Source organism: Lissotriton vulgaris, chromosome 4_1 (genome assembly GCF_964263255.1).
Source record: "Lissotriton vulgaris chromosome 4_1, aLisVul1.2, whole genome shotgun sequence".
Taxonomy (NCBI): Eukaryota; Metazoa; Chordata; class Amphibia; order Caudata; family Salamandridae; genus Lissotriton; species Lissotriton vulgaris.
In genome coordinates, this window is record NC_141691.1 from 1,616,377,404 (window position 1) to 1,616,396,149 (window position 18,746).

The window sequence follows — 18,746 nt, forward strand, 5'->3', positions numbered from 1 at the left end:
GGTTCTCCTAGATTTTTAAAATTACCTGAAAGAGTAGGGTCAATAAATAATTGTAGTACACCTAGAGAAAATAGATTTCCTCTACAGGAAAATAATTTTGTGAGAAATCAGGAAAGAATACCTGCTGACATGCCGGAAATTTCCAGTTACAATAAAGCGAAGGAAGATTTAATTCAACAATTGACAAAAAGCATGGAAGCAGTGACAGTACCAGTAACTATTGGTCCTGTTGTACCAGTTTTCGATCAAGGAGAAAATAGACATTCAGCCTTGACAGTTCCATTAAATGCAGAAATTCAAAAAGTGGCTGAGAGATTTTATTCGGAACTTTCAGAGATACATAGAGAAAAATCTATGATGCCAAATTTAACTTTAAATGGGAGTCTGTCAGGTTCGCAAACACCATCTGTAGCTGAATCAGATCCAGGTCTGCAGAGAGAAGTCTAAACAGAATAGATTTAACCCAAAATGCATTGTCTCCAGAAGCTTTTGATTATAAAAAGCTTGATGTTGCAAAATTAAAGGCTGATTTAGAAGAATTAATTATTGGCACAATTGGTACTGACAATTTGAAATTGTATCAGGATGATGAACTTCTTTTTATTTGCAAGAGTATTCAGTGGAAAACGAAAAACAGGTACGAACAACTGGAAGAAATGGCTGCTGAATTAGAAATTGATTTGAGTAAACAGAAACATTTGCAGAAACACTACAGAGTGGATTTTTCTGAAAGGGATATTGACAATCTCAATGCTGCTGGAAGGATGGCCCATATAAAAGAATTTATAAGTTTTCTCAGAAAACTAGGTGAATTAGGTAAATGGAGAATAAAATGGTCAAAGAATAAAGAACAGGATAAAAGGTTGAGAAACAATGTGGTTTCAGAATTTCCAATGAGGGAAATAGCAGGAGGAGGGTATGTACATGTTCCTTGGTCCAGACAGGATATTCTTCTGTTTACCAATGATTTCCCACGTTTGAGAGAGAAGCCAGTTGAGTGGTATCGACAGGTAGACAGATTTATAAAAGTGTCAAAAGTTCTGTGGATTGATCTGGATGGATTCTTTGACATTGTCGTCCCATCAGATCTTTGGACAGAATGCAAAATTTCTGTGGATTGGCCAAAAGAAGAACCTGCCCGAGACACAAATACAGGTGCACCATCAAAAGATGTCATGGACATTTATGATAAGGTAATCTACTGGCTGAAAGGGAAAATTCCCCCGAAAGAAGTGGACTGGGTTAAAATTGACAGAACAAACCAGGAACCAAAAGAATCAGTTCATTCATTTTGTGAAAGGTTACTGTTAGTCTTCAAACAGTACAGTGGCTATGAAAAATGAAGTGAAAAGGGCATGAGCCATTTTATTTACAGATTTGTTTATGGCCTGAGACCTGAAATTGGTGAGATGATTAAAAACGGGATTGTGTGCTGCAATCACATTCAGTTGATGACATCCTGAGAAAGGCAAAATATTGCAGTGATGAGATAGATGCAAAGCAGAAAAATCTCAAGGAAAAGGCAATGTGGGCACAAGTGAAGGTAGCAGAGCAGCAACAACAGCAGTTAGCTTCTATGCAGCAGCAGAATCAAGGAAAATTTAAGAACAATTTCAATAATAATAACAAGCCTAAATTTAATGTAAATGTTGAAGAGCTGAAACAAAAGCTCCCATGTTTTAATTGCGGCGAGATTGGACACTGGAAACGCAAGTGTAAAAACCCGCCCAGAAATTTTAAAAATTATTCATTGAATCCACAGGTGCAGTGTGAGTTAAATCAGCAGCAACAGCAACAGCAACAGCTACAGCAACAGTTAAACGAGTAAAGTCAGCAGCGACAGCTACAGCGACAGGTAGCAAATCAGCAGAGCCAGATTCAGCAGAACCAGATACATCAGAGCCAAATTCAGCAGAGTCAGGTACCACAAGCACCTTTCCCTAATAGTGCTAATGCTCAGAGATTTACACTAAGCATGGGCGGAAAATCCGTTTCGCTCGCGGATTTTGCGGATTTTCGGTAAATTCGCAATCCGCGAGATTCGCGAATCTCCCGCAAAATCCGCAAATCCGCGAGCAGCGGATTTTATGGCTTGCTCGCACTGTTCGCGTGAGTTCGCGGCTTCCCAGTACAACTTCGTGCCCCGCGAATAAGCGCTAAATTGCAGAAATACGATCTTAGCAAAACTGAAACTACTTACCAGGTTCAAAAGTTCAGGCTCATCATTAGTAGCCATTTCCTGTAGTGCTTCCTGAGGGGCCCCTCCAGAGTTCAGTTGCCAGTTGCAACTATTATGTAACCCTGCTCTGAACCTCAGAATAGTTACACATATGCCACAAAGGTCCTGAATTACAGCTAAGGGAGACAAGCAGGAGCCAGGCTGGAAGTTCAAATCCATTAATCAGCCCCTAATTCATTATTGTCAGTTGGGGCAGGGCAGGTGTTGTAACTAATTTTGCAACAATGAAAGCACTTAGCAAGTGCAAAAGATCACTAATCAGGAAGCACTAAGGAAGCAGGTGCCAGCTAAAAAAATATTCTGTGACACATTAATCAGCCCCAAATTAATTCAGGTCACTTGAGGCAGGGAAGGTGTACTTTGCTTTGCCACAATAATGTACACTGACTGGACAACCAGAGGGTGCTGTGATGAAACAGAGGGTGGCATGGGTGGGCCAGAGGGTGGCATGAGTAGTCAGAGAGTGGCAGTGGTGACAGAGAGTGGCAGTGATGAAGAAGAGTGTCCCAAACAGGCTGGACACGTAGAAACAACAAGTTCGCAAAACTTGCGACCCAACAGGTAAGTTCGCGTTTGCGAAATTGTACAAAACCCTCGCGACCTGGCAGAAACCCGCGCGAACACAAAAAAAAAATCTGCAAATTCGCGAGAATTCACGGATTTTGCGGATTGCGAGTTCGCAAATCCGCAAAATTCGCGAACGCGAGATTCGCAAAATTCGCCCATGCTTAATTTACACCCAAAACAGGTTTCTGTGGAGGTAATCAGGTAAATAATGTGTCAAAAGTTAACATGTCAAATGCTTCTCAATTTTGGCTAAAAGATAAAGAAGAGAGTGATTCATCAGAAGATTACTCATGACGGTGCCTGAAGAAGAGTGTGTGCTTTGACCCACTCTTGAGGTAGATCAGTCTGGTCCATTTGTAAATGGTAAAGTGAATGACGTTGATATCACTTTCCTTGTGGACACAGGTGCTACCCGTTCTACTGTTAGATCAGCAGAAATAGAAAATCTTCCTCTCTCTGGTGAGTCCATCCAAGTTGTAGGTGTAGCTAATCAGCAAATTAAAACAAGTTTAACAGAACCAGTTAAAGTGGAAATCGGAAATTACAAAGATAAACACAGATTTCTAGTTTGTGACAGCAGTCCTGTGAATCTGTTGGGTCGTGATATATTATGCAAAACGAATTGCAAGATATATTGCTCACCAGATGGCATTGAAATGCAAACATCAGAAGAAGATGGGCTTTATAAATTGACAATGTTAATGGTTGATGAAGAAAAGACATTACTGTTTCCTGTTTTTGATAAAAAAGATTTGCCAGAAGAGCTCAAAAAGCCAGTTAATCCAGAAATTTGGGACCTAACTGGAAATGACATGGGTCTTATGAAAAATGTAGATCCAGTAAAAATTACTGTTAAGCAGGGAATAGATTTTCCAAATGTTCCTCAATACAAAATGAAAGCTGAGACAATTGAAGGTGTCATTCCAGTGATTGAAAAATTCATAAGCCAAGGTGTGCTAAAAGAAATTGAGAGCAGCCCATGTAATTCACCGATTATGGGTATTAAAAAGCCAAACGGAACATATAGAATTGTTCAGGACCTGAGAAAAATTAACCAAATTGTTGTTCCGTGTTGCCCAATTGTTCCAAACCCTGCGGTAATTCTTTATCAGATTCCGCATGATGCAGAATGGTACACGGTCATTGACCTGTGTAATGCCTTCTTTACAGTTCCATTGCATCCAGAAAGCCAACACATTTTTGCATTTAGGTTCTAGAATCGCATATTAGCATGGTGTTGTATCCCACAAGGGTATACTGAGAGTCCATCTATCTTTAATCAGTTATTAAAGAAGTCTCTGGGAGATCTGATATTGCCTGGTAATTCTACACTGGTTCAGTACATTGATGATTTGCTCGTGGCAGCAAAAACACGAGAAAATTGTGTTACTGATACCATTACTCTTTTAAATCGATTGGCAGATGAGGGACATAAAGTGTCACCTGCAAAATTGCAGTTTTGTAAACAAGAAGTAAAGTATCTTGGTCACAGAATTGCAAAAGGAACAAGAAAAGTGACAATTGAAAGAATTAAAATGATTCGAGCAATTCAGCCACCGACAACACAAAGACAGGTCAGAATGTTTCTGGGAATGGTTGGTTACTGCCGACAATGGATTAGTGGATTTTCGGTAATTGCAAAACCACTCCAAAGACTAACAAAAGCTGACGTAAAAGATCCAATCAGATTGTCAAAAATTGAACTGGAAGCTTTTGAACAATTAAAAAGAAGCTTATGTGAAGCTCCAGCTCTGGGTATGCCAGATTATGAAAAAGAATTTGAACTGTACTGCAGTGAAAGGGAAGGATGTGCATTGTCTGTGTTGATTCAGAGACATGGAAAGTTGAGAAAGCCAATTGCATATTTCTCAGCTGTTTTGGATCCTGTTGCAAAAGCTTTGCCAGGTTGCTTAACCCCTTCCACGCTGATGACGAGCTGGGCTCGTCATGGCGTAGCCTCCTCGCACGCTGATGACGAGCCCAGCTCGTCATGTAAAGTGCGGTTTTAAAAATCTCAGCGCAGGAGCGGAATTCCGCTAGCGCGCATGAGGTTAAAAGCAGTGGCTGCAACAAGTGTGAGTCTTGAACAAAGTGAGGGTATCATTATGGGATTTCCTGTAAAGGTATATGTACCTCATTCAGTTGAAATTCTTCTTACCAGAAGTAAGACTCAACATTTGACAAGTAGCAGACTGACAAAATATGAAAAAACAATTCTGGGATCAGATAACATTTCAATTGCAAGATGCGTGAACTTGAATCCTTCCACACTATTGCCAGATGGAGTCGTTACTGAGGTAAATAATGAAAATGACATTGATCATGAACGCCTGGATGTTGTAGATTTCTGCACAAAACCTAGACAGGACATAAAAGATGTACCTTTGCCTGAATCAGATTTATTTTTATTTGTTGATGGTTCTTGTTTAAGAACTGATGAAGGAATTCTGAGAGCAGCATATTCTGTGTGTACAGTTTCAGATGTTGTTGAAGGTTCACCTCTAGATGGAATTCGTTCTGCTCAGATTGCAGAGCAAATTGGTCTAATTCGAGCTTGTGAAAAAGCAGCTGTCAAAAAGGTAACCATAGTGACTGATAGTCAGCATGGATATGGCGTAGTTCATGACTATGGACAGCTATGGTCTCAAAGAGGTTATTTAACCTCTGCAGGTACGCCAATCAGAAATGCAAAATTGATCAAGAGATTGATCGATGGCATTCAGTTACCAGAGCAAATTGCTGTGGTCAAATGTGCAGCTCACAGGAAAGGTGATGATTACATCACTAAAGGAAATGCATACGCAGACGAAATTGCAAGGTACTGCGCAAAGAACAATTATTCAATCAATCGGTAAAAAGACAAAAGTCACATGTTGAATTCTCTCATGCTAATTTCTGTAGTTGAAACATGGCAGGAGGTAAAAGAATTACAAGATGAGGCAGAAGATGAAGAAAAAAACTCATGGTTAAAGGCAGAATGCAGACAGCGAGAAGAGGATGGAGTTTGGGTTTACAAAGATGGAAGGCCTGTAATGCCAAACAGCATGATTGCTGACATGGCACGGATGTACCATGGTCCAGGGCATTTAGGGAGAGATTTAATGATTAGACTATTCAGAGAAACATGGTTCAATCCAAAATTTAGGATCATTGCAGAGTCACTTTGCCAAAGATGTTTGACCTGTCAACAGATGAATCCAAATAGGAAAACTGTTGTAAGCATGGGAACCATAGGACGGGAGGGTGGTCCATTTACAAGATTACAGATGGATTTCATTGAGATGCCGTTGCACAATAGGCTAAAATATGTGCTTGTGTTTGTTGGTCTGTTTTCAAGATGGGTGGAAGCTTTCCCAACTCGTCACAATGACTCAGTCACTGTGGCAAAATTGCTTTTAAGGGAGATCATACCTAGGTATGGATTTCCGGTAACCATTGAAAGTGATTGCGGGACCCATTTTGAAAACAGATTGATGAAATTGATTTGTGAAGCTTTAAACATTGAGCCAAAGCTGCATTGTGCATACAGACCAGAAGCATCAGGTGTTGTTGAACAGATAAATGGAACTATCAAAAACAGAATTTCAAAAATGTGTCTAGCCACAGGAGTGAAGTGGACAAATGCTCTTCCACTTGTTCTGATGTTATTAAGAAGTACTCCAGAGAAAAAGACAGGCCTTAGTCCCCATGACATTTTAATAGGTAGAGTAATGAGGCAAGCATTTATTCCAGTTGGCAAAATATTGAGTATTAATGATAGTGCATTCATTGAATACTGTCAGAATTTTTCTGAAGTAGTTAATTCTGTGTTTCATCAGGTGGGAACAGATATAATATCAAAGGAGAAAGTGCAAGCGCATGATTTGTTGCCTGGTGACTGGGTGAGGACTAAAGTCCATCGAAGAAGAAACTGTTTAGAACCAAGGTGGCAGAAGGCAAGACAAGTAATTTTGGTCACAACAAATGCTGTCAAGTGCAAAGGGCTGAAAAGGTGGGTGCATGCGAGCCACACAATTTGTGTACCACCTCCTGAAACTTCTGATGAAGACATTGAAGCAACAACTGATTCAGATTCAGAAGGAGATCCAGAAGATCCCGAGTCTGATGATCAGCAAGAAAATCAACATCAAGAAAATCTAGATGAGAATCAGAAATTGAATGAAGAAGATCTGAATATCGAAACTGGAGATGGAGGTGTTGATGAAGATCTGCTAGAAAAAGAATCTCAAAAAGAAAAAGAAGATTCAGGAGCAGAAGATTCTGAGCAAGACGAAAATCGAATCCAGGAGAGTATTGAAAAGCAAAGAAGTAACTCTGTGTGCAGGAGCAAGAAACCTGAAACTGGGAAGCTAAAGGTGATTCCTGAAGAAGAGGAAGAATCACCAAGTACCAGTTGTAAGGAAGTTGTTCCTAATGGAGTGAAGCTGCCGAGTAAAGAAGTTTCTAGGTATAGATTTGAAGTCTCAGATACAGACACTGATGAGAGCAAAGAAGAATCTGAAATAAGAAAATTCAGAAAAAGAGCTTGGAAAGCTGAATGTAATGAAAACGTGCCAAAGAAGAAGATCCTGAGAAAAGGAGATATTTGGCCTGAAGATAATTTGAAATTCAAATTGGTGAAAAAATCAAAAGAACAGATCAACGAAGTATCTAGTCAGGGAGGTGACTCTGTTAAGAAAAACGAAAATAAAAAGATTGAAGTAATCACTCGAAAGACAAAAAGAGTAGTAAAGCCAAATCAGAAGTATAAGTCTCCAGAGTGGACCTATATAATAATCCCGCCAATTGTTGAGGTGGAAAGCAGTAGCCAAGAAGATTTGGAAGAAGCTAGTGACAAAGATTGATGTTGTTTAAATTCTAGATAAGGGTTTTGTTTCCTGGCATAAGGCTGAAGAAAATGTGTTAGGTGACTTTAGGTCGAAGAAATTGTGTTTAGTTGGAAAGCACATATTTATGTGATGCAAGGTCGAAGAAAAGCTGTTTAGGGTTTCTTTTTAAAAAAAAAAAATTTAAAGGGGGGATATAGTTTAGTTTTACACTAATATTTAGTAAACTCACATATTTTTAAATTTTTGTCTTCAATTTGTGTGGTCTTATTAATTTTAGTTTGGTTAATATTGGCTGTAGTGTACCCTTTTGGTATTGATAAGCAAAAACACAAGACTAACATAACAAGTAAGGTAGAGACTAAACATGAGAAACATGCTGGCAAGTCTAGCAGAGTTATTGAGCATAATCCAGAGATCCATCAAGATAGATCTGTTGGAGATTTCTCAAGCGATTCATTTTCAAGGCTTCTGACTGAATATGTTAAAGTAATGAATGTCAAAGATTGTTATGTCTGTGTGAAGCTGCCTGCTTCTGTTTCAGAGGGGATTACTTACAACATGTCACATCTTTCTTATGGCATTACTTGCAGTGTAATTGCTAGCCTGTTTTATCAAACTGGTCGTCTGGAGTACTATTACTCAGACTTTGATGAGGTTTTTGCAAATCTCAAAGTTGTAAATAGCTTAAACAAAGTAAAACCTGCGAAACAGATGAGGGAATTCTTTTTAGTTACTAATGAACTCAATTACGAGTATGCTTATAAAAATAATTTAACATGCAAAATGAGAGCAGAAGAAAAGACTTTCCTGAACATGGTTGAGGAGAGAAGGGCTGTTTACAAAAGAAATGAGATGCTTAGACATGCTAAGTCCAAGTATTGGCAAATGGAGGACGCTAAGCTTAACGGTGTTAACACAAATGCAGCTATTCATATAGACGAACCAGTTAGTGGTAAATTTGGCATTAGAAGAGATAACACGCTCTATGATAACTTTTTTGTGGTTGCAAGTCAATGTGAGGATACCTATCGTATCATAGGGGGATGGGGTTTTAAAGGTGGTAAGGATCCAATTTTTCCTGGAATTTATTTTATTTGTGGCAATAAAGCATATTTTAGCCTCCCAGACCATTGGTATGGGACATGTTATCTTGGTTTAGTTTTTCCAAACTTTTTCATGTTGACAGAAATGAAAAGAGTACTTTTGAATTTGGTGAACATCTGAATAGGTACAAAAGAGAAAGTTTTACAGAAGTCGTGGGAGACATCTTTGGTGCTGTCATTCCTATGGTAGGAATTACCATGAATTCAATCAAAATCAGAAAGGTTTCTACAATCGTAGATAGATTGTCAACAGATACTGCAAGTGGTTTCCAATTAGTTAATACAGAACTTGTTGCTACCAGAAGCATGGTTATGCAGAATCGTCTTGCATTAGATATTCTGCTTGCAAAAGAGGGAGGGGTCTGTGGGGTCTTACATGTCCAGCATTGCTGTACTTATATTCCTGACAAGAGTCGGAATATAGAGTCGCTTATTAAAAATATCACTGAGTTTCACGAAGCGATAGAACCCCTGGAAGAAGAAAGTTTCACAGAATGAATAGGCAAAAGAATGGAGGCAATTAAAGAATGGTTTTCGGAAGTTGGTAGCTCAATCATCGGCAAAGTGCTCTATCCAGTAATTGTCATCATTATAGTGATAATGCTGCTAAAAATTAGTTGCATGATTCACAAGAGAAAGAAGCATCAGAAAGAAAAGAGGAGGATTTACAAACTCAGGAAGGAACAGGAGAAGGAATATGAGTTAGAAGAGATGCGAAGGGCTAAGTTTGAAAGTGTTGATCAGACAGCAGAAACAGGGGTTTAGGGAGACTAATACTGAGAGAATTCAAGGTGTGATGTCTCTAAATTGGGTTCAAAATTTTCCTGAAATTTTTGGCTGTTGTTTGGTGATTTTTTAAATCACCAGATGAGGGAGTTGATGGAGCGAATTTCAGAACTCATTTTATTCTGACTCGCAAAGTTAATTCCCTGTAATATGAACTAATTTATTAATGACTTGTTGCATGATTTGTATTATTAATTCAACCTAGAGTAAAAATTGCATTCACACAAACACGCGGGTTTAACATTTTTGTGCTCTTGTTGCATTTGCGAGTTTGCCATGTAACACATGAATAATATTGTCTTGTTCCTCCTATTGTCCTTGTCACTATTAATGCGGCTGATCATTTTATGGCATGTGCTTTCATTATATGTGCTTATGTGTTTGTCTTATATTGTGACTGTTTATCTATGTTTTCTTTGTCAATCTTTTTACTCTTTCAGATATATAAAGAATCCAGCTGGACATTAAGAAGAATGGTAGATATTAAATGTGCTGCTTTATCTGTTTGCTTCTGCTAGGTGACATATTTTAATGGGTAAAATATTAGCAATGGAAGGGTGGGTAACAGAAGGGTTTATTTTACTTGAATTAATTATCTTTTTGTGTTTGTTTAAATACTAGCTCGAGTGAAAGGTTTGGGGCCTAGTTCTAATGAAAAGTTGGTTGGCCTGACAAAAGGAGCAGAGCGCGACAATGACGGTGTTGTCATTGAAAAACTTCCACGGAAACATGCAAAAGCTCAAACAATGGACGTACAGTACATCTAGCTCCAAAAGCAAAAGCGTCAAGGCGAAGGAAGCGTGTAGAGGCAGCTTGGCTAAAATCCTGGAGGAAATAAAATCTGAACTTTTAGCTAAATGTTACAACTTTGGGAAGCCAATGTTGCTTCGTGTCAATGGACAATGACATAATGATGTCACTAAGGCTGATGCGTTGGCCTCTCGGTGGTCCGATGGATGACAACCAATTAGGTTGCTGCTTTTTGCAAATATGACATTTTTAGTTAGATTAGTGAGTAAGAAAGGTATAAAAACCTGGCCTCTTGAGGGGAGCGGGGCTGACTGTTTCCTGAGGGCGAAGTGCTGTCCGTTTTCCCTTGGACGCGTACGATTTGATTGCTTAATACTAAATGATTTTTCCTTTTCAGGTCAGAAAGCTAACATAGGGTTTAGGTTGATGTTTTTCTTTAATTCATTATTCTGTGCAATGCTGATGTGCCAGACCTTTTGAGCCAATAATCTAATGATTAAAACTGATTTAATAAAAATGATTGAAATTAATAAATGCTAATAAAGATTTGAAACTTTGAAACTTTTAAAATAAAAGACTTAAACGTCAAGCTGGTCTTGATTATTTAGTCGTTACCATTAGCATAGTTCCATTGGCCTCAGTGGTCTAATAATATGTTTTCTTGATAAACTATGAATATAAATGTTATACTGCAGTTGTAAATATTGTTCATATGGTTTAGATAGTGTGAATAATTAGGCCACATGATTCAGCTTCATGATTTTCTGTCATTAGTTGTATGGGCCTTGGTATTGATTAGTTTGGTGAGTATTAGGTAGTGAATGGTGATGCATGTATGACAGAATTTATTTAGTGACACTGGATCAAACCCATCCTGGCTTTCCCTGTGAGGCGTCCACTCCTGGGCACCCCCAAGGTGGAGGCCAGGCATCCTTAGCGTTGTGGGGGCCGTTGTGGAGATTAAGCAAGCTATTGCCCAGAGTTGCAGAGTGGGACTCCATGATTGGAATAGGCACCGAGGCGAGAATTATCAGGTCCGTGGAATTTTTGAGCCCAAGACCCGCCGAGGCGGGGAATTGAACCCTGGTCCTGGGCTAGACCTCTGCATCAGGGTCTGCCGCTCTAATCATTGAGCCACACTTCTCCACTCTTGCTCCTCATCCTGTCTTGCTCATCCTCTGCTGTCACCATGTGGAATGTTAATATTCATGATGACACATGAGAATCTTGGGTTCCTAGTTCTGTGAATTTAGTTGGAAGCTTGGGGCTGAGCTGTAAGGAGACAGCTCCTATTGGGGTTTTTATTCCTTCTTAATACCTTATTACCATCTACTGCCACCTTGTACCATCTTACTAAATAAATACCTATTCTACAAGAACCTACGTTGGACTTCATCTTTATTTACTTCACTACAGAATTGGCGGTGATAATAATATCTTATTACCATCTACTACCACACTGCAGTCTGCTCACCTCAAACTTTGATAGTCAGTGCCACAGTGTGGTAGACTGTCATTAGAGCTGGTGGTAAAGAATGAAATGCCAGTGCCGAGCACCGGAAACCACAGGCTCAAATTCAGCCCTTGGACAGCCTCAATTTCAGACGCATTTTCAGCCTCCAGCACTGAATTTAGCACTACTGGTAAATTTACTGTACAAGTGCATTTTCTGGTATAATAAACACAATCTTCTACGGCCCTGGTTCTGTGACCCAATATCTTAAGTATGTACGGACACAGGTGGTCACTTTATTTTACAGAAAGCCCGAAATTCTGGCTCAAATTGCATAATGCCCAACAGTCCATGCGCATAACTAAATCCATGAGAAACATTTGCCACTGATGAACTGGAACTTCCACCAAGGGCTTCCTGGTTTTTAAATAAAATCTTACAACACTTAACTCTGTCAGGACACTTATTTTTTAATGTTGAAAAAATATAGGGTGGTGAACTTGCACTTATGAGTCTTTCTACTACAAAAGCCACAAATACTACTTGGTCTTCAACTTAAACCATGCTTGAGCTGTAAAGTTTATACATTCTCTGACATATCCCTTTTTCAATTCAGTGAATTATTGTGACAAAAGCATTGATTTTTGGCAATGTGGAAGTATTTGAGGCATTTATTACATTCTGTTGCTCCAAATTTGGTGGTTCACTGAGCGGCTACCAAGTCCTGCAGTGCTGTAGGATCAGCTCTGCCATCACCCTGTTGGCATGTTAACAACTTTTTCTAGTTTATGTTTCTCTACCAATGATAACTATGTGCGATGTGTCCAAGGCCTTAATTTATAGGACTCAGAAGGTATGTTTTAAATAGAGGGTAATTGGAAATGTATAAAAGGAACCCATTGATTTATGTGACATCCACTGAGGATAGGTGAGAACACTGGCTGTCTCAAAAGAAAACTAATAAGAAACGTGGAAAAAATATTCGATGAGAACACATTGATTATAGTCCAGAAAATCTCAAGAAACATCAGTGAGAATCAAGTCTGGTAGTATTTTTTTTTATATAAGCGCACCCAGAAAAACACAATCCATGATTGAACAGCATTTGATACGAAAAGGATTTGCAACTATTTAAATGTGATATAAAGGCTATAGAAGCAATTTGTCCACAGTAATTGCAGTAAAAAATAAAAATTACTCTTTGTGTCGCTCTTTCTCTCTCTCACACACGCACGCATGCATTCACACACACACACACCTCATTTCTTAGAGCATTTACCTGAAGTTTTCACCATAAAATAAAAATAAAAAGAGCAGTTAGTATTACAGATTTCCCCCAAGGTGTTTAGTGTTAATTAATGCAAAATTAGCTCATAAGAAATTTAGAACCTGATGCCAGCGTTAATTTACGCATGCTTTTGTCTGACAAGATACACTTCACTGACAGATGTTTAAACTGATCATTATGAACCAGCTTGCTACTAGTCATCAGTTTCAGTGTTAAGGGAACAAAACAAATGTGTAGTGGGACAGAATAATCTTCTGTTGTTAGACCTGTCGTCCTTTGTGTGTTTACCCCTAACCTTTTGCCTTCAGACCTCCTTTTTTTGCTGATTTGGCTTTTAATGGCCTGAGGATTCTGCACACTTTACCACCGCTGACCAGTGATGAAGTGCTTATGCTCTCTCCTTAAAACATGGTAACTTTGACTTATCCGCAATTGGCATAATTAATTTGCTTAAATTAACTGCTACTAGTGGGCCTGCAGCAGGGATTGTGCCCCCTTCTTAAGGAGCCCTTAAATATGTTTCAGGCTTGCCATTGTAGAGCCAGTGTGTGCAGTTTTAAACTGCCATGTCGACCTGCAAGTTAAACCTCTTGCCAGGCCCAAACCTACCTTTTCGATACATATGTCACCCCTAGGGGATCCCCTGGACAGCCCAGAGGGCAGGGTGCAATGTATTTAAAATGGAGGACATGTACTTTAAACTTTTGCATGTTGTGGTAGTGAAAAACTCAAACTCTTAAACTCGTTTTTCACTACTGAAAGGCCTATATCTCCCATAGGATAACATTGGGATTACCTTATAACATTTATAAGAGTAGTTCCCAAATGGGAAGATATAATTGATTCATGTTTGGTGTCCATAGAGTCTTAATTTAAAATCCTAACTTATGGTGGAGTTGAATTTAAATTACAATTCTGAAAATGCAATTTTTTTTTATAAAGTTGAGGAGGAGAATTAGGACCAAAGTCTTAGACTGAAAGTGCACTACTTCTAGCACTCAAAAGAGTGTCTCACACATATTATATTCCAACTAAACTAGTTCATAACTTAACACAAAACTTGAACTCCATCCCAAGCAACAAGTAAGTTAATCCAAAGTGTCCCAAATGAATGTCTGTGACACCATCAATATGTTGCTTCGTAGATTTGTATTTATTCGAAGTTTAATTTTTCAAAAAAATGTTCATCGTCTTTCAATTATCGATCATACATATAAGGCGTGAGTCACATAAATCCCAATGCATTTCAGGTGTTAAGCCCACCCTTCACCCTTCTTCGGGGGAATCTATAAACAAATCATAGTGTCAATAAGTATGCATCTAATGAAGTCACATGAGTACATAAAATAGATCAAAAAGGCCCTCAATCATGTGAAGTAGTTGTTCATGGGAAATGTGTAAATTGGTGAAAAGAGCCCAAGTTCAACACGAAATGATGAGCAAATAGCATCAAACACAACTCAGGAAAAGAAATCCTAAAAGAAAATAGAGAGAATTCCATGAATGTGTGCCCTGACAATAGGCCATATAGTCCGAGTTATAACATACATGAAGATGTCTATTGATGTGAACTGTGGAGTAAACGTGTCATACCAGCACAACTATCTTTGGATATACAGTCCAGTTTGCAAAGTAAGCAGTGTGTCATGCACCCCAGTGCAATGAAGGAAATGGGTCATCTGGCTGCTGTTTGAATTGTAAAATAAATACAGCAACATTCAAGATTTGGTGGGCTCCTCGTACATCTGTGCTCCAGTGCCACTGCACCTGCTGCACCAATGGAAGCTGCACCCCTAAAGCCAGAATCAGAGAATCTCACGTGACCTCAGACAGTCACACTGGACTAAAAAAAGACTTTGATATGCTGAGGAAAAGTGGGCATGTACAGTAGAGACTAGGCAGTGGAGACTGATATGTCAAAACCAAGTAGCAGTGGCGTAGCTAGACCTTTCGCCACCGCTGGCGATCCATGCGTTTGCCGCACCGCTGCAGCAGCATGTAATAGCCAGGGGGTGCTGGAGATTCCTGCATTTGCCGCCACTCCGCAACGGCTGCAGGTAAGAGTGGGGGGCAGGCAGCTGCCCTCAAAACTCTTGCCTACCGGGGTGAACTGCCCCCCTCTTGCTACGCCACTGCTAAGTAGATGTTAGGCCATTCTTTCATGATCCGCTTCACATTGCCTGCCATGAGATGAAGTTGGCAGTATTTCTTAGCATGGAAAAACATTGAGATGTGCTAACAAGGCAACGATGCTCATGTTATCTAGCCAAGAACCCACACTGAGGGGAGAATTTGTACTTTTAAGTAACTTGGTGCCTGTCATCAGTGTGAACGTTATCTTTACGTGTCTGTGTTGAGGTTCGAATATCAGCAAACTGCAATTTGTCTTTTTGTCATACCCTTCAACGATGCACAGTTTCTATATTTGATTCCAATTCTCATATAATAACGATAATGAAGGTCCCTCTTTTCGAATTGTATAAGCACGCATGGTGTAATTTGGGAGAGTGTGCACACAACACTATGTGCCTGGCTCCAAGGATCTGTGTGTTCCATCAGTGTAAGACATGCATAAACCTTACCGCGCCTTAAGCATGGGCTTAGTTTATATAATCTTGACAGATTTGCAACAAATCAAGATGTTGTATAAGCGTTTACTGCTCAGCTCGTGTGCCTTTAGGAATGCCTGCCCTGCTGATATCTGCAGTAAGTGGTTGGCGAGACTCCCGCAGCTGTAAACACACTGAAGGCTGAAATCAACGCCCAAAAACCTCTGACAATAAATCACATTTCTGAAATAAAAAAAACACCTGTGAATCAACCTGCACCTGTTAACCGAAAACTTAAAGGATAGTAATTCATTTTAAACTGTCTACCACACCCAAACGTTGGAACTGAGGTAACAACACCAAAAGGCCGGCAGGAGTCCTAAGGAAACAGTGTACTTACTGCGAATCCTCGTCAAGGGAAGACCGAATAGGGGATAAGGCGCGTCTTTTTCTCTCCTTGTTGTAATCAGAGGTTGTAATGAACGCAGGGACTGCAAACAGAAAAGGACCATGATGTAAATGAAACACGTCACCTGTGTCAACTTCACAGATAGTGGTGAGATCTTTTGCTTTAAGCTCTCGGTAGCTTGTGAAAGAAAGTGTTTGTTATGCATACACAGAGTATCACTGCATCTGGTACTAAGGGGCCATGCAGGACGGTTTTAAGGTACCTATCTAAAAGGCCCTAGACACCAGAGGTATGTCCAAACGATGGCCACACCCCCGATAAACGCGGCGCTGTGTGCATATTTACAAGGCGATCGGGAGAAACAACGATGAAGCGCAGAGAAACATTTCCCGAAAAAAGGACACAGCCTACTAAACCAAGAGCCATATGTAGGTAGCCCAATTGCAATCGCAAATGCAGAAATTAGCAGAATTTCAGCGTTTGCGATCGCAAATTGGCCAGTGTGCTATGTAGCACGCAAAAACCCACACGCAAAATAAGGAATCGCAAAATTAGCAATTCCTTATTTTGCAAATGCATTTAAGGAATCCCAAATTGCGATTCCTTAAATGCAATGTAGGAGGCACCTAAATTGTGCAATTTTGGCTTAAGGAATCGCAAATTACCACCAACTTCAGGTTGGTGGTAATTTGGGATTTCTTTTTGAAAAATGCACTTTTATGCATTTTTCAAAGTGCCATGTGGCGCACATACATGCCCTTAGTGCATGTATGTGCGCCACATGTGCACACATGTTTATTTCAGGAGTGCAAAAGGGTGTCCTATTGACACCCTTGCAACCTTGAAATTGCATTCTCTATTTGCGATTCTCTAATTGATAATCGCAAATTGAGAATGTCTTCCCATTCATTACCATGGGCCTTCTAGCCCATAGGAATGAATGGGAAGGTATTCCTTATTTGCGAATCTGTTTGCGATTCACAAATAAGGAATAGATGGGATTCACAAAGTATTTTGCTAATCCTACTTACGTTGCGTTTTGCGATTCTCTAATTGCGATTCCCTAAAAATCGCAATTTGAGAATCGCAAAATTAGCAATTCCTTATTTTGCAAATGCATTTAAGGAATCCCAAATTGAGATTCCTTAAATGCAATGTAGGAGGCACTTAAGTTGTGCAATTTTGGCTTAAGGAATCGTAAATTACCACCAACCTCAGGTTGGTGGTAATTTGGGATTTCTTTTTGAAAAATGCACTTTTTTGCATTTTTCAAAGTGCCATGTGGCGCACATACATGCCCTTAGTGCATGTATGTGCGCCACATGTGCACACATGTTTATTTCAGGAGTGCAAAAGGGTGTCCTATTGACACCCTTGCAACCTTGAAATTGCATTCTCTATTTGCGATTCTCTAATTGATAATCGCAAATTGAGAATGTCTTCCCATTCATTCCCATGGGCCTTCTAGCCCATAGGAATGAATGGGAAGGTATTCCTTATTTGCAAATCTGTTTGCGATTCACAAATAAGGAATAGATGGGATTCACAAAGTATTTTGCTAATCCTACTTACGTTGCGTTTTGCGATTCTCTAATTGCGATTCCCTAAAAATCGCAATTTGAGAATCGCAAAACAGGTATTACCTACATATGGCCCCAAGTGCAAAAACAGCATCCATCATATAACCACAAGTTGCATGTTCTGTTTATGCAAAGGAACACGTGGGCACACCAGCACACAAGAGACAAGACTAATTAAATATATAAATTAACAAGGCTGCTATACTGTTAGTCTGCACACTGCGCCATAATACAAAACAACTAAAAAGTATGTGATTCCAAAATACATGCAAAACACCAGCAGCGCTCTGACACTTATCATCCGCGGCAGAAGGGACACAATGTAGATCACACAACAGGTTAAACAAGTATTGGCAATGCCAATAGGTTTGGCTTATGCATGCATGGTCAAGCCAGACCTAAAAATCCATGCACTTTAAGTACTGCTCCCCTCCCATCTGTGGTGCTGTCAGATAAAAACGCCATAAAGTATCTAGTTAACTAAGACACTTCAATCCCATTTATGTGCCCCTGAAAATTCAAGTTTAAGCAGCTAGAAAAAATAAAATGATCACATCCTTTTTAGGTCGTGCCTGGGCAGCGCGTGCGCTGCTGTGCAAAGCGTGCTGTATTTGAGTATAGTCTTGAAGCCCCGCCCACTCTCCGCCCATATTTGTCATTGGCTTGCGTCATCGTCCTTCATAAATGCTGGCTTCTGATTCATTGATAGGCTTAGTATCGCCTTGTCTTCATTTGTAACCTCTCATTAGGACTGGCCCTTTTATTTCTGTTGTTACACGGAATGTCTTATTTAGTCTGCAAACACAATTTTCTTTAATGAGTTTCTCCTAATGCAGGCGCGACATGCTTTCCTGCAGCATTCAGCGCACCTTGCGCGCTTTCACTTTCCAAGCGGCCCAGGACAATGGTGGCCGCTTCTCTGAAATGAAAAAGGTTTAGCATTTACAATACTTCACAATACAAAACAGATAAATAAAAGGCATTGTCATTTACAATGCCAATAGTTTAAACTCTTGCAAATGTGAGCCCTATTGCAGTGCAAATGCTTTTTTGATGAAGGACACAACTTCTGCCCAATCAAAATACACACTCCTGGCTCCCAACAAGTGAGCGGAGACAAAGCCCCTCTTTTGGTGATTTTCACATAATTGTCTGGCGACAGCTACACTGTCAAGCTCAACCATAAAAAGATA

General features: G+C 39.7%; 1 protein-coding gene across 2 annotated transcripts in view; it reads right to left on the reverse strand.

The window, feature by feature from the left end:
* SBSPON (somatomedin B and thrombospondin type 1 domain containing) overlaps positions 1-18,746 on the reverse strand; it is a 215,643-nt gene that overhangs the window by 15,591 nt on the left and 181,306 nt on the right. For both annotated transcript variants that reach the window (XM_086965884.1, XM_086965883.1), the window contains exon 3: positions 15,965-16,055. In XM_086965884.1, coding sequence (XP_086822010.1) covers positions 15,965-16,055 — 91 coding nt within the window. The remainder of the gene's footprint in view (positions 1-15,964; positions 16,056-18,746) is intronic.